At 35.9% G+C, this 15,630-nt stretch overlaps 1 protein-coding gene across 4 annotated transcripts in view; it reads right to left on the bottom strand.

The window, feature by feature from the left end:
• The window catches only part of RELN (reelin), a 577,995-nt gene that overhangs the window by 88,105 nt on the left and 474,260 nt on the right, over positions 1-15,630 (bottom strand). For all 4 annotated transcript variants that reach the window (XM_043965756.1, XM_043965757.1, XM_043965754.1 and 1 more), the window contains exons 41-43: positions 12,443-12,672; positions 4,457-4,677; positions 1,560-1,707 (exon numbers count right to left, since the gene is read on the bottom strand). In XM_043965756.1, the coding sequence (XP_043821691.1) occupies positions 1,560-1,707; positions 4,457-4,677; positions 12,443-12,672 (599 nt within the window). The remainder of the gene's footprint in view (positions 1-1,559; positions 1,708-4,456; positions 4,678-12,442; positions 12,673-15,630) is intronic.

Here is a 15,630-nt window from a genome sequence, read left to right as displayed (position 1 = left end):
CATACACACAACATATCAGATATATCTACCTGTGTTTGTTATATACTGTACCCATCTCTTTATTACACGCTGTATCTATATATGTATTATATACCTGTATCTACCTGTGCTTATTATATTGAATGTGTGAGATATACATACACACAAATACAAACATATGCATAACACAGGAATTTAGGAATCGTTTTAGTATCTTTGCATGAAACCAAATTGCATTATTTGTTTATTTATTTGTTTAATATTTATTTATTTTAAAAACTGATTGGACACCTAATTGTTTTGTCGACCCTAACAAAACTGGGTTTTTAATGTGTAGGGTAAAATATATGGAAATCTTATCAAAGTTTGCTATTGAGATGAGATGAAGTTTTCACAGTGGACAAATACTGGTTGGTTTACTTAGAATCTTTTATATTTATAAATATAAGTGTTTTATTGAAAATAGGTTTTGTAGTCAGTGCTTGTAAAAGAAATAGAACATAATAAAGATAGGGGAAATTATATTAACTTAATGGTAGCCTATTTGTGAATCATTACTGCATTAATTCCTTGGAAAAGTGTGATGATTTATAATTTAGAGTTCTCAGTAGGGAATGATAATGTGACATGAAAATCAAGTAAAAATGAAAAAAGTAGGAAAACTTGCTTCCTATCAATTGTTCTTATTAATTCAAAGACAAAATTATGTATTCTGAGAGGCACAAGGAAGTTTATAATACAATCAGCAGAAACCTTAGGCAAAATAGAAGAAATGCATTGATATACTTTAAGAGACTTATGAAATCCTAGAATAAATTTTAAATTGGGTTTTTCATTCATTTTCAATGACAGCATATATGATTACATTTTATACATGTTAAAACTGCCTTTAAATTTTACTTGTTAAATTCCTGGCGCATTAAGTGATCAAGGGATGAACATCATGTCAGACATAATCCTCCACGCAAGTTTTAATGTTTGTTTCTGAACAGTTGTGTTCCATTTAGAAAATGACTGGTTAGGATTTGTAAGATCATTTGAAACAAATGGTTGTAAACGATGAAGTTGAATTTCAGATGTTTTTAACTTAAACTGCCAATGCTAAATTGGCTATGAATGTAGTTTGATGATATATCACATTTCAACAAAATTTTACATTAAGCATATTGTACAGAGTGAAAAAAATCCAAGTCAGATGGAAATCTGTTTATTATGAAAGCAGCACAAACCATATAAGGATATGTAATTATAGCTGCTTGATTAAACTTCAGGAGGATGACCAAGAATGAATTAAATGATTTCGTTTCATATTAATTTCTTTTGTTAATACAACATAGTAACTTTAATCAATGAAGCCATTTCTGATTTCTGATCCAGTTACTTCATAGATCTCCTTTGGTACCAGAACAGAAATTAAGGTAGGTTGTATTCTAATAGATTCTTAAAAATAGACAAGTCATTTCCCAGGAAGGACTTATCCTGGCAATTCCCCTCCTCATCTTGGTTTAGTTAAATTCTATTTGAAAAATATGATGCAAGGTATAATAATAATTCTCAAATAATTCATCATAGCACTTTACCTAGCCTGAGACAAATCCAAATCCCGAGTCATTAACATGCGTAAGCCATCTTCATTGAAAAAGAGGTTGTTTCCACTGGAAAGGATTCCACATTTCCTAGATGGCTTTCCACCACTCACTAACAAGAATCTATCAGACTCCAGTTGACCTGAAAAAATGGAAGATGCATACATCTTTATTCATATTCCAAAAACAGAATTGTATTATCTATATTAGGAAGCAATGCAAATACATTTTCAACTTTTTAGGCAGTGGGCCTTTGAATTTTAAAAATCAAAATGTGGAGAGATGCAAATTAAAACAACTCTGAGGTACCACCTGACACCTATCAGATTGGCTAAAATGACAAAAAAGGAAGATAATAAATGTTGGAGAGGCTGTGGGAAAATTGGAACACTAATGCATTGTTGGTGGAGCTGTGAGCTGATCCAACCATTCTGGAGAGCAATTTGGAATTATGCCCAAAGGGCTATAAAGCTGTGCATACCCTTTGACCCAGCAATCCCACTTTTAGGTCTTTTGCCCAAAGAAATCATGGAAGGGGGAAAGGGACCCACATGTACAAAAATATTTATAGCTGCTCTTTACGTGGTAGCAAGGAATTGGAAGTTGAGGGGGTGCCCATCAATTGGGGAATGGCTGGACAAGTTGTGGTATATGAATACAATGGAATACTATTGTGCTGTAAGAAATGATGAGCAGGAAGAGTTCAGAGAAACCTGGAGGGTCTTACGTGAGCTGATGATGAGTGAGATGAGCAGAACCAGAAGAACATTGTACACAGTATCATCAACATTGAGTGTTGACCTACTGTGATGGACTATATTCTTCTCACCAATGCAATGGTACAGAAGAGTTCCAGGGAACTCATGATAGAAGAGGATCTCCAAATCCAAGAAAAAAAAAAGAACTGTGGAGTATAGATGCTGATTGAACCATATTATTTCTTTTGTTTTGGGTGCTGTTGTTTTTTTTTCTATTTTGAGGTTTTGCATCACTGCTCTGATTCTTTCTCTTGTAACAGGATTAATGCAGAAATAGGATTAATGTTATTATGTGTATATATATGTGTGTATATATATATATCTATATGTATATGTATAGAGATATATAGATATAACCTATATCAGGTTACCTGCTGTCTAGGGGAGGGGGGAGGGAGGGAGAAAAATCTGAAATTGTAAAGCATGTATAAACAAAAGTTGAGAACTATCTTTACATGTAACGGAAAAAATAAAATATCTCATAAAACCAAAAAAAAATCAAAATGTGCCTAAGTCATAAATATTACTGGCATATTTTATGCACCTTTTTAAATACCATAAACTGGAAAGAAAGTGCTGATCTGCATTGGTAATGGGAATTTTCCAAACCTGGACTTCCCAATTCCAATGAAATCACAACTTCCCTATCCCTATCAAATTGCTCATCATGCTATAATTTGTAAGTATACAAGGCTGATGTGCTCTTAACTCAAGGGATCCTGTAGCTTAAATAAGATACTTTCTGTCTTCTACTAGATATGACTGTTATAAAGACACTTGAAAAATTGGTTGAAGCCAAAAATAACAGTATGGAGTGATGTTCCTTTATTATTTTCCATTCTCCATTTTTATTACAGTTAGGGCTGGACTTCTCTTTTTCTCTTTTTTCCTCTACCCCTCCTCATACCCCGACAAATACACAAATTCCCTAGAGGTAGTTCTGGTACATACAGAAATCTATACCACAGGTTGAAAGGGAAATTGACTAACTTTAATGTTTCCTAGTGAGTAAATGTTGTCCATTATCACTGGATCTGATTTTTTTTTCAAAAACTTGTCTAGTTTTCAAATGTAGAAACCAAGGTATATAAACAATGATTGACTCAATGCTGTTTAATGGATTGGTAATGGCCCAGAGACAAGTGCTTACATTTCTGGGACTTTGTTCACTCCTTTTCCCTCCTACTAGATGACTCTCAATCTCCATTTGGTAAAAATTTTTGTTAATGAAAAATTATACTTGACATATGTAGAAGCCTGGCAGAGATAAGTCTCTAATTGTTGAGCAGCATTGCAGAGAAACTTACATTACTTATGCTAATAATCTAGAAATAGTGATAACGGATAATTGAAATGAGAAATATGAGAAAATGTATATTCTACCTTTTGTGATAGACAATGATTCTGTAGTGTCAGGATTAAATGACATAACAGATCCTCTGATCAGAAACTTCTGCTGGTCAGGACAGAAGGGTATTCATATTTAGATACCATACTTTAATGAGTATGTTGAACAATTAGGATGTATCCAGAGAAGAGCAAACCATAATGATAATAAATTTAGAAAGCTTATCATCTGAGGAAAGGTTAAGTGAACCAGTTCTATATAGTCTGGAAAAAGGATTTAGGGAGGAAATCATAGCTGCCTTCAAATACTTTAACTCTGAAATAAGTAGATTTATTCTGTGTTGCTTTAAAGGGCAGGAGAATGATTAGTGAACAGAAGGAGACATAATAAGTGAAGAATTTCTAACAATTAGAGTAGTCAATAATATAATAGGCTACCTATTAAAAGGAGGCTAGATTATCAGAGGCATTATGGAAAGAACTCTTTTATTTTGTAGGGGTAGGACTAGATGATCATTAAGCTCTCTGATTCTGTGAAAGGGTATAAAAGAATCTGAACAGTTCATAATTAAGGAAGCATTCTTCCTAATAGCCTATTGTTTTGAAAGTAAGGTAGATGTCAAAGATTTTCTTGGTTACTAAGAATTACAATAATAACTTTTTAGAAAGTTTCATAGTTCATTATGTTTACTTGTAAATTGCTAAAATGTATCTTATCCCTCAACATTCAAATTCCTTTATAAAACAAATATACATAGGATTTATGATTAAAGAAAAAAAAATCACCTTCAAAATCATCCTTGAGAAAATCAGCATTTTTGGTACTTATTTTACAAGTTGGGCCTGAGTACCCAGGATCACATATACACTTGGTTCCATTGATACAACTCCCATGCCCATTACACATCTCCTCACATTGTGGGCCGATATAGACATTATCAATGGCCCAAGTCACTGGCTGAGAGCTTGCAGGATAAAATCCCTGATACCATCTGAATCGTACAGATCTGGAAAAGAGGTAAACGTCATCCATACAGTAATCATTGGAGAAAGATAACAGAATATAGCTGATCAATAACAGTCTCTGGTAACAACGAGCAGCTCCTGACTTCTCACATTTCATGGGCAAGTCAATGTTAACAATGAAAGCATATAGACTTACCATATGTTTTAACTTTTGTCATCACTTTATAGGTTTGGGTTTGCAAGATGAGGAAGCCAGAGGCTATTTTAAATACATCATCTTAAGTACTTTGCCTGTAATTTGTGCAAGGTGGCAAGAGATAGTGCCTGGGCTATGCTTTCTTGGGCTGAAGAGCTGTTTCCCCAGGCATGTTTAACTAAATGAAAGAGTAGTTCTCCTTTTTAATCAATTATCCCTTTCTCCCATAAAAAGAAAACTCTTCATAAAATGTCAATAAGTGTTGCTAAGCAGGGGCAGCTAGGTGGTGCAGTAGATAAAGCGCCAGCCCTGGATTCGGGAGGACCTGAGTTCAAGTCCAGCTTCAGACACTTGACACTTACTATCTGTGTGACCCTAGGGAAGTCACTTAACCTTCATTGCCTTGCCCTCCAAAAAAACAAACAAAAAGGTATTGCTAAACACTATGCATAAAAGTTAAGCTCAGCTTAAAAATTAAACAACGGTATGTTTAAATGTATTTACAATTGTAAATATGTTTGCAATTATAATCAAGATTTAAATACAATCAGGTACAGTTAAGTTAGTTTTCTTTTAAATAATCTAAATTCCTTTTAAATCTAACTTGACTTTACTTGACTTGAGAAGAACTAATACCCTGAATCCCCTAACTTGGAGATAGAGCTCTTGGGATTTGTCTACCACTCCAATTAATTGCAGTGCATCAAATGCAGATTTCAGGCAAAATCCATATGATTCCAAAAGTGTAATTTGATTTCAATGTCTTTTTTCTTTCTCTTACAGGAGGGACTTTCAACCAGCTGTTAATAGGGTACTCATTCAAAAAATTCAACAGTTCTTTGGAACTCATTCAACAGTGTATTCATTCAACAAATATTTACTGAGAAAACCTGGAAAGTTATTTGAACACCCTGGGAGAGTGCTTTTATTATCCCTATTTTACCCACGAGGAAACTGAGGCCAAGAAAGGATAGGTAATTCATCCAGCTAGTAAGTGTCTGAGGTGCGATTTGAACATAGGACTTCCTGTTTCCTCTATCCAGTAGAATAAGAACTTCTTTGAAATTGGATGAGGCAGAGCTGGAAACAGACAGACATTCCCAGGAGAAAGAAATGCATGAGCAAATACCCTGCCCTGCTTTCTTTCCAACTTTCTATCTCTTCTCATGATCCAGTATAAAGCTGAAGAAAAATCAAATGGTAGCCTGGGTGGCCAGTCTACCAAAAATTCCATGATAATCTTTCCCCAATCCACATCTTCCCTGTTGGTTTTTGGTTCAAAACTAGCCTTCCCTAGCTTCTAGAAACTTGAGGTATCTAGACATTTGTAAACGACTCGCCCTCTTATCAAAAGATTTAAAAGACTTATAAGACTTTGTGACACCATTTAGGGTTTTCTTTAGTGGTTTCCCATTTCCTTTTCCAGCTTATTTTACCAATAAGGAAACCGAGGCAAACAGGGTCAAGTGACTTGCCTAGGGTCACACAGCTAGTGTCTGAGGTAAAATTTGGACTCATGTCTTCCTGACTCCAGCCTTGGGGCTCTACTTACTGTGCTACTTAATTGTCTTGTTTTCGATATAGATGGCCCTATTTTAAAGAAACCATACTCATTTTGTAGAAAAAACACAAGCAAAACATAAGGTTTCTGAACAATTAAATGCATTGACTTCTCCCTGTTTTCATCAAAGAATGGATGCTAAAACATTCTATTCTCCAATCTTGAAAAAACCGTGTTAGAAAAACATGAGTTTCCTCATCTATAAAAGAAGGGGATTGGACTGGATGATCTCTAAGATCCCTTCTGTCCCTAAAATTCTATTACTAATGATCTACTTATGGTGTTTAATGTCACCAATTTCACTTTGCCTACCAATAGTCAATTTTATGGAAGTCCCACAAAAAAAAAATCAGTGCAAGAACAAGGGGAAAGAAACTAGGATATTCTATTCATCTCCCCTAGATCAAAGTCTGACTCCTAAAGTCATTTCTCAGACTTCCTCTTTGCTAGTCAAAATAGTCAATAATAATAGGTCATTATTTTTTCCTTTCTTCCAGCATGGAAGCTTTTTAAATTAACCATCTACCCTGTGTTTTTTTTTATTGTTCTTTATATTTGAGAATAATGTTGGCATTCCTTGGGATCAATTATGCTTTCTTTTTCTTCTTCTTCTTTTTTTTTTAGTGAGGCAATTGGGGCTAAGTGACTTGCCCAGAGTCACACAGCTAGTAAGTGTTAAGTGTCTGAGGCCGGATTTGAACTCAGGTCCTTCTGACTCCAGGGCTGGTGCTCTATCCACTGCGCCATCTAGCTGCCCCTCAATTATGCTTTCTTGAGAAGCAGAGTAGGAATAAAATGCTCCTCTGTATTTTCATGGCATGGGTTGGAAAGGGATGGCTACCAGATGGGTAAGAGATAGGATAGGGACCCTAGCCATGAAAATTGATGGCATATGACCAAAGGAAAATATGTATGTAACACTTTGCAATTCAAATGCTACATGAGTATTTATCATTATTACTATTCTTTCTATACATTGTGAATCTGCCCATTGACTTGCTCTTACTTCTTATGTAATGTTTGCTAAATTTTAGGTATGAAAAGCTGATATAAAAAGTCAAAACTTTAAGTTGGAATATTTGCTAGGTTCTTTAAGCTCAGTAGCTATTAAAACGATTGAAGCAAAGTTCTCACCCATAATTTAAACCCTATTATCATTTCTTTAAATTAAGATTATTATTATCTATAAGCTATCTCCTCCTCCTGAGCAAAAGAATTCCCAATGTGAAATTAAACTTTACTTTCAAATATATTTCACAATTTAGTTTTGGCAAAGAACACTTTTTTTTCCTTTTGAACTTTCAGACTGCTGAGCTGAGGGAAATGCTTGGAGTTCTACTTTGAACAAAAGCCTACATAGAATTTTTTGAGCTTTTTATTTATTCAAATGTTAGGAATACAAATGAGCTACCTTGGTTGGATATTTATTATTATTTCACCTGTCTTGACACAGAAACTGCAAGTACCATGATAAATGGACTGAAAGGTCTAGTTTCATTGTGGTTTCCTTCTGCTGAAATATCATTTAAAAATCCTTGCTGCCATGCTCCTTAGTGAGTGTCAGCATCTATTCTCCCACATCAGTGGTATTCAAAGGAACCTGTTATTTAAAGCATAGACTTAAAAATTCAAGCACACAGTACTGCCTTCATTAAACAGATTTCTTTTGGCTGACTCATTATGAAACTGCATAAAGTTATAAAAAAGAACTTGGGAAGTTTTAAAAAGAAACAGAACATAGAAAAGAATACACAAGTACAAAAATGATGTGAATGGGAAATAAATAGGAAATAGGAATGAATAGGAAACAAATATTTATGCTCTGAGCCCAGTGTGACCGTCTGTGGAAATCAGATCCCACTGGTCATCCCTGTAATTTATATTTAAAATATTCATGTTTATGGATAATTATGGATGATGTTCAATTAGGTATAATGAAGGGATAAAAAAAATCTGACTTTAAAACACCTGTCACATGAACCAGTTGGGATGTGTTATGAACTCACATCCTGAATTGATTGTGGAATAAACAAGAGGTCACTTAGAGGCAATTGTGGCTTTGCAGCAGGGGTCTGTATTCAGTTCTCAGTGTTAAATTTTCAGTGTGAGCATTCACACAAATCATGGCTTGATATATATATATTTTTTGATGCTTACTCTAAACTTAAGAAAGCATTAAAGGGGGCAGCTAAGTGGCACAGTGGATAAAGTACCGGCCCTGGATTCAGGAGGACCTGAGTTCAAGTCTTGCCTCAGACACTTGAAACTTACTAGCTGTGTGACCCTCGGCAAGTCACTTAACCCTCATTGCCCCACCAAATAAAAAAAGCATTAATAATGCAAATTTTAAATTTAAAAGTGCATTGTGTATACTTTTTTTTAAAGAGAGATGGTTGTTAGACATTTATTAGCATATCTAGTTTGGAGTGTATTGGCAATGCTGGTTCTTAAATAAGGATCAAACAGTGATGTTTTTTCAAAAGTATTGGAAGACAGCTTACAGCTTATATAGGATACCATTTGAGAAGTGGATACATATCCTTTTCTTCAAATTTATTTCTCTTTCATAGCAATGGTTAAAATATAAGTGACAGTCTAAGGCTAGTATTTTGACTATTATAAATTTGTATTTTTAAAAATTGCCTTTTAATTTATCATTAAGCAAGAGTGGTTAGATTTATAGATGCCTATATATCTTTTGTTCACACTTACAGATAATATAGGTCCTCCTGGAGCAAAAGGCATAGACTGAAGAGATATTACTAGTTAGTAAACTGAGTCAGCCTCCAAAACTGTGTTTTGGGTAGCCTCATTGGGGAAGGTAAACCTTTGCAACCTTATTTCATACACAACAGATGGAATAACTTCCTGTGTGGGGATGTGCCAAAAAAGCACATCATATTGTCACCAGCACAATCCAGGAACAATAGCTGGGCTTCTTGTGGAAGTTGCTACTAACCTCTACATCCACTCTTAGATTTAGATGAGTTTCTTAGGAGGTCTATTAGGAAAAATTCAAAGACAATTAGAAAGTGTGGAACCTTTTTGTGCTGAATATTGCATTAGGACCAAGGCACTTTCAGAGGTCATCATCAAAGGATCATAGATCATAGATTTAGAATCTGAAGGGATGTAAAAGATCATCTAGCTCAGCATTCTCATTTTACAGATGAAGAAACAGGCTTGGATTTGCCCAAGGTCACCCAGGTAGTAAGTAAGGGAGGTGGAATTTTATTCCTGGCTCTTTCTACTATAACATGCCGCTGCTGTTCTGGCAAGCTTCCCTCAATAGCAGCTGTCTGGGTCTCTGTTTCTTCATTTGTGAAACCAGGTGGTTGTACTACAACATCTCGAAAGTCCATTCTAGCTATACAATTCCATTATTTATGATATATAAGAACCAACTGTCTTACCACTAATGAAACTTGGATGCATCCTATTTCCTTCGTCACCTGGCTGGGAAAAACCCTGATGAAGTTACTCTTAGTGGCCTTTACTTTTTTAGATTTTTGGGTTTTCAGCAAGAATATTAGAGTAGAGTAACTAAAAGGATTTTTGTTTGTTTGGTTTTTGGGTCTTTTTGTGGGGCAATGAGGGTTAAGTGACTTGCCCAGGGTCATACACCTAGTAAGTGTGAAGTGTCTGAGGCTGGATTTGAACTTGGGTCCTCCTGTATCCAAGGCTGGTGCTTTATCCACTGCACCACCTAGCTGCCCCCCCCCCCCCCCGTAAAGGGATTTAAAAATGAAAGCCAACTTTGTTGAATAAATGAATCATCCCATAGCACAAAATGCTAGGCTTCAATTGAGTTTAGGCCTAGTTTGGTTGAGGCCTACATCATAAAAATTAAAGTCATGAGGTCAATTTCACACTTATTGGTGAGGACAGATTACTCTGTATATTTGCATGTATATATATGTACATATTTACATATTTGTGTCAAGTCAAGTCAACAAGCTTTTGTTAACCTGCTATCTACTCTGTAGGCACTGTGCTAAGCACTGGGCATACAAAGAAAGGCAAAAAACATGGAAAGAACTCAAGGAACTCACAGTGTAATGGGAGGGACAAGATGCAAACAATTATGCACAAATAAAATATATTCAAAATAAATTGGGAGGGGCAGCTAGGTGGCACAGTGGATAGAGCACCGGCCCTGGAGTCAGGAGTACCTGAGTTCAAATCCGGCCTCAGACACTTAACACTTACTAGCTGTGTGACCCTGGGCAAGTCACTTAACCCCAATTGCCTCACTAAAAAAACAAAACAAAATAAATTGGGAAATCGACAGAGAGAGAGAGAAGACATCAGCCTTAGGGAATCTGGAAAGGCTCCTTGTAGAAGGTGAAATTTTTTTTTTTGGTGGGACAGAGGGTTAAGTGACTTGCCCAGGGTCACACAGCTAGCAAGTATCAAGTGTCTGAGGCTGGATTTGAACTCAGGGCTGGGGCTTTATCCTCTGTACCACCTAGCTGCCCCCAGAAGGTGGAATTTTATCTGGGACTTGAAAGAAGCCAGAGAAGTGAGGAGGTGGAGATGAGGAGAAGTATGTTTATTTGCATGGATCATGGTAACAGGGTATGGTGGTGGAGAGACTCAGGAAGAGTCTAATCACTACAGTTTCACCTGGCTCTTTTGCAGTTTTGCTAACTGGGGCCCTTGAGAATGATTTATCTGGATCATGAGTATTAAAGGTGTCAAAAAGAATTTTCTTAGAATAATTGTGGTAAAAGACTGGAGTTTCCAAAATATATGGGAAAAAACAGTGAAAAGAGAGATTTAAAGATGTCCAAGAGGTTCTCTGGCTAACTAGTTAGTTGGGTGCCATTGGTATCTGACAATTGTCTGAGAGAATTTAAATTATAAAAGATCTAAAGATGGCCCCCATGGTCACCAAGCTGAAGAGATTAAAGTACCTCCCCATGAAGCTAGCTTGTGGTTGGCTGAAGACCACCCTGAAAGCAAGAGAAGCCATTAGGCATCTTTAAGTCTGTTTAGTGTGGAGGGGGTGGGGGCAAGTGCTATATTTTATATTTACAAACTACTTTCTTCTTTTTAATTATTGATCTTCATAATAAAAGACAAAGAAAGACAAAATTAAAATGTCATCCAAGAGAGGCTAGTGTGCCTTGTTGCTTTCTTCTTTATCTTACCATTTTTTTAAACCTACAGTTTTTCATTTTATTTTTACATTTCCTTATCAGCATAATGGGGATAATAATATTTTCAGTATCTATCCCATTAGGGTTGGTGTGAGGAAACTACTCTGTAATCTTCAAAACATCATTTTAATGTGAGCTATTACCATCTCCCCTCAAATGACCTTTCATTAAAAAAAAATTCAGGAGATGTAGCAGAAGTGCAGAAGGAAGAAGAAGAGAACAGAAATGCCTGTGGGAAAGTACTAGAGCTTTCTTCTAAGAAAGTAGGATTCTGGAGCTCTGGATATGGAATTTGAAGACTAATTATCCAGTTCTGGCTCTTGACACTATGTAATAGTGGTTGAATCCCATCACCTCTCTGTGAGCCTCAGTTTCCTTATCTGTAACATGAGGGGGTTGGGATTAGATTGTCATTAAAGTCCATTCTAGCTCTAAAACTCTATGATCCTATAATTCCATGTCTTCAAAAGCAAGATAGAGAGATTTGAATTGCAGAAATAGGAAAATTCTCCAATGAATTTATTAAATAAGTATGGGTGTGTATGGTATGGTGTGTGGGGGTCATAACATTTCAGGGTAAATTAGATTCTTCTTAGATGCAAATTGTCTGAATCACATATTCCAACCCAGGAAGTGAATATTGCAATATAGCAATTCATCCACGCACCTTTTTAGCAACTGTCTGTCACAGAAGGCTGTCAGCACAGTTCCCTATTGTTTTAAAATATAAATATTTTATCTGATTTAAATAAGAATTCAGTAAGAAATGAAAGGTAGGATTCTGTCCTCTTCACAAAAGCAAGAAAGCTGAAATAACTTCAGGAATGGAAATTTCAAGAAAGATAACTTTGAAAAAGCCTGGAAGAAGCATCAAGAACCTTACTTACCCACAGAGGTGAAGCTTCCCAAAGTGAATGACCTCCCTTCTCCAGCCCTGAGTTGTACCAGCATAATAGGTACTGCTTGGGTGATGTTCAGTGGAGCATAAAGAGCTGATGTGGCTGCTACTACTGTAACACAATGGAAGTAGCAGGTGCCACGTGGCCCCAAAGTCCCTTGAAAATTCCAGCCTTACTGGATCAGCAGATGAGCTATCAGTTGAGCATCCAATGTTGATCTTGGGGGAAAAAATACAAATTACCATAGACTAGCAAACCTTGAGATGATTCACCACTTTACTATTTCCCAGAGAGCCCATTGCCTGGAAAATGTCTTCTTGAATAATTTAGGAATACAAAATTCTGTTTATGAATAATATAGTACACTACCTTTATATGACAATCTCTCAGAAAGCACCTCAGTGCTTCATGAAAAAGTCACTTCTCTCCTTATCCCATAGGAAAAAAAAGCAGAGCATATGGAAGGGAGCCCAGTGTTTCACTTTTGGTCTTCTTTAGAAGCTGGACTATGACCCAAGTAAATACAAATGAAAATTGTGACTCATTCATTCCCCTTACTCTGACAATGAGTTTTTCTCGCTCATTAGGGAAATAGCTTAGTACAGTGAAAAGAATACTGAGACACAAGTTAGGAGACCTGGGTTCTAGTGTGAACTTTATCACAAACTGTCTCTGTCATTTTGGATAAGTCATTGTATTGCTCTTCACTCTTCTTTCCTTACCTATAAAATTAGGTTGGTCCAGGTATCAGTGAGGTAATTTCTCGTTCTAACATTCTGTGATTCTATGAGGTAGGATCGTATTCTAAGCTTGGGTTTTTTGAATACACTGTCTCTCCAGAGCTTACATCTCTATTAGAAGATCTCTTATTGGTAATTAATTAATTCCTATGTTTGCATTTGCTGAAGAATTTGTGTTGAGAGAACAAAATTGGAATTCTTTGTTTATTTTAAATCTCATTTAGCAGTATTAGAGACACTATTGCCTGGTTGCATACCCTAAATAACTACTACTCAATTTGGAGGCCATTTCTAGGTTGTTAGATACAGAGGTAGGTGTGTGTGTGTGTGTGTGTGTGTGCATACTGTATTGAGATAAAGAGTTTGGAAATTTTTATATAGCCTTTTTTCATTGTATATAGTCTTATTTCTGTGATCGTCTGGCATAAAGAGATTCTGATTGTTATGGGGGAGGAGGGGCCATTTTTATTGAACTTTTGGTCAGAATTAAAGATCTGTTGAATACAAGACGAGAAAAGGAGAGGGAAGATAGAGTTTAAAAGAACATAGAGAGAGGTTGGGGTGGAGGGAAGAATACATGTAAAGCTATAAAGAAATAAAATTAGTGATTTGAGCTAACTGAAGCAGAAGAAAGGTGTAAAGGTAAGTAAATTTATATAATAGAATGTCCAATCGTTTAATCGTTTTTCTGGATTTTAGAGTTTTCCCACATTTTCTTATGCAGGAGATACTAGAATGATCCTTATCAGTAAAATGGGGTTAATTTGGCTAGAAATGACCCCTAGAAGTTTTTTTTTTTTGTGAGGCAATTGGGGTTAAGTGACTTGCCTAGGGTCACACAGCTAGTAAGTGTTAAATGTCTGAGGCCAGGTTTGAACTCAGGTCCTCCTGACTTCAGGGCTGGTGCTCTATCCACTGTGCCACCTAGCTGCCCCAGTTTGATTTGTTTTTAAGGCCCCAGTTGTATTTCACATCTTTTTATGATCTGCCTTACCCTCCCCCTTTCTACCATACTTCTCTAGCTTTGGAATCATAGTCATATCAATACTGCCAATATTTCTGCAAAGGGTATGTCAATCAACTCTCTCTGACTCTATTCCCTATACCAATGACTTCCAAAACCAAAGTTTTTATGGCTATCATTTCCCTATGTGTATTATTTCTCCCTTTTAGAATACAACTTCCTTGAATGCAGAGTCTCTAATTTTGTACTTGTGTCTTAGTGATTGGCCTTTACTATAAAATAAATGTTTTTCATTCATTGATTCATGGACTTAATGTGTATAAATTATAGTAGATGCCACCAAACTGAGCCCTTACTTTATTACAGTGTAAAACCAGGCAGCAATATCTCTTCATTGTGTATAGCTCATATTTAAGATAAATACAAAATTCAGATTCTGTTCTAAAAAAAAGAAATTTTATCAAAAATTTCTTTTTTTTAATTAAGAGTTTTTCCTTGGTTATACCTTGCTGTCTGTTCACAATTAGATGGAATCACTAATTATAAGCAAGAGAGAAAGAAAAAATACTCAGAATTTTAAGAAGAAATAGCATGCCTAGTTCAGTGTGGTATTTCGTTTGGGATTATTTGCCATCAGTTCTATTTAACTAAATCTAGAACTTCTGAATCATCTTGTCTTTTTACTGAGTCTCTATTCTATTCCAAGGTCTCTGTAATGGTAGTGTGAGAGGGCAACATTCATTCTCTCCTATTTGAGGTACTTTTCTTTCTCCAGACTTAGAACACTAGTAGAGTGAAATTCTTAACTACTATACTTAGCCTCCAACTGATTAGTTGTTCTTCTTTCCATTCTTATTTGCACCTTGATGGCACAGTAGACAAAGTGTTGGCCCTCAAGTTAGGAGGACCTGAACTGAAATATATACACACACACACGCACATATATATATGTGTGTGTGTGTGTGTGTGTGTGTGTGTGTGTAACCTTGGTCTCTTTGGTCTCGGTATCTTTCTTTGTAATATATGCCCCAGCTCCAAAATTTCATGATTCTATGGTAAATATAGCCGAAGGTCAATAGAATCATCTCTCTTGAGTTGTCTTCTTTCAGGATAGGTATCTCTGGAAAAGAGGAAGCCCTTCTGCTCTTTTTGTGGGAGAGATTTCCACTGAATTTAATGAAAACTTAACAAATTACATATGCTACACTTCTTTTCCTGAGCTGATTCCTCCCTTAGTCAGGGTCAATGTTTGATTCACATGTTAGCTAGATTTTTTTCTATACATTTATGATCAAGGGGATAGTTTTAAAATCCATCTCAAGCCCTTGTTTCTAGCTTGGGGTAGCCTAGTATTGACAGAACTTTTAAAAGAACCTAATCTTTTTTCCTTTTGTGAATATTTAAAAAACACCTTATAAATGGAAAGACGACAGCAGTTAATTTTTTTTTAATATTGCAGTCTAGTTTTCCCA

This window comes from Dromiciops gliroides, chromosome 5, assembly GCF_019393635.1.
Source record: "Dromiciops gliroides isolate mDroGli1 chromosome 5, mDroGli1.pri, whole genome shotgun sequence".
Taxonomy (NCBI): Eukaryota; Metazoa; Chordata; class Mammalia; order Microbiotheria; family Microbiotheriidae; genus Dromiciops; species Dromiciops gliroides.
This window is presented reverse-complemented; position numbering and strand designations above follow the sequence as displayed.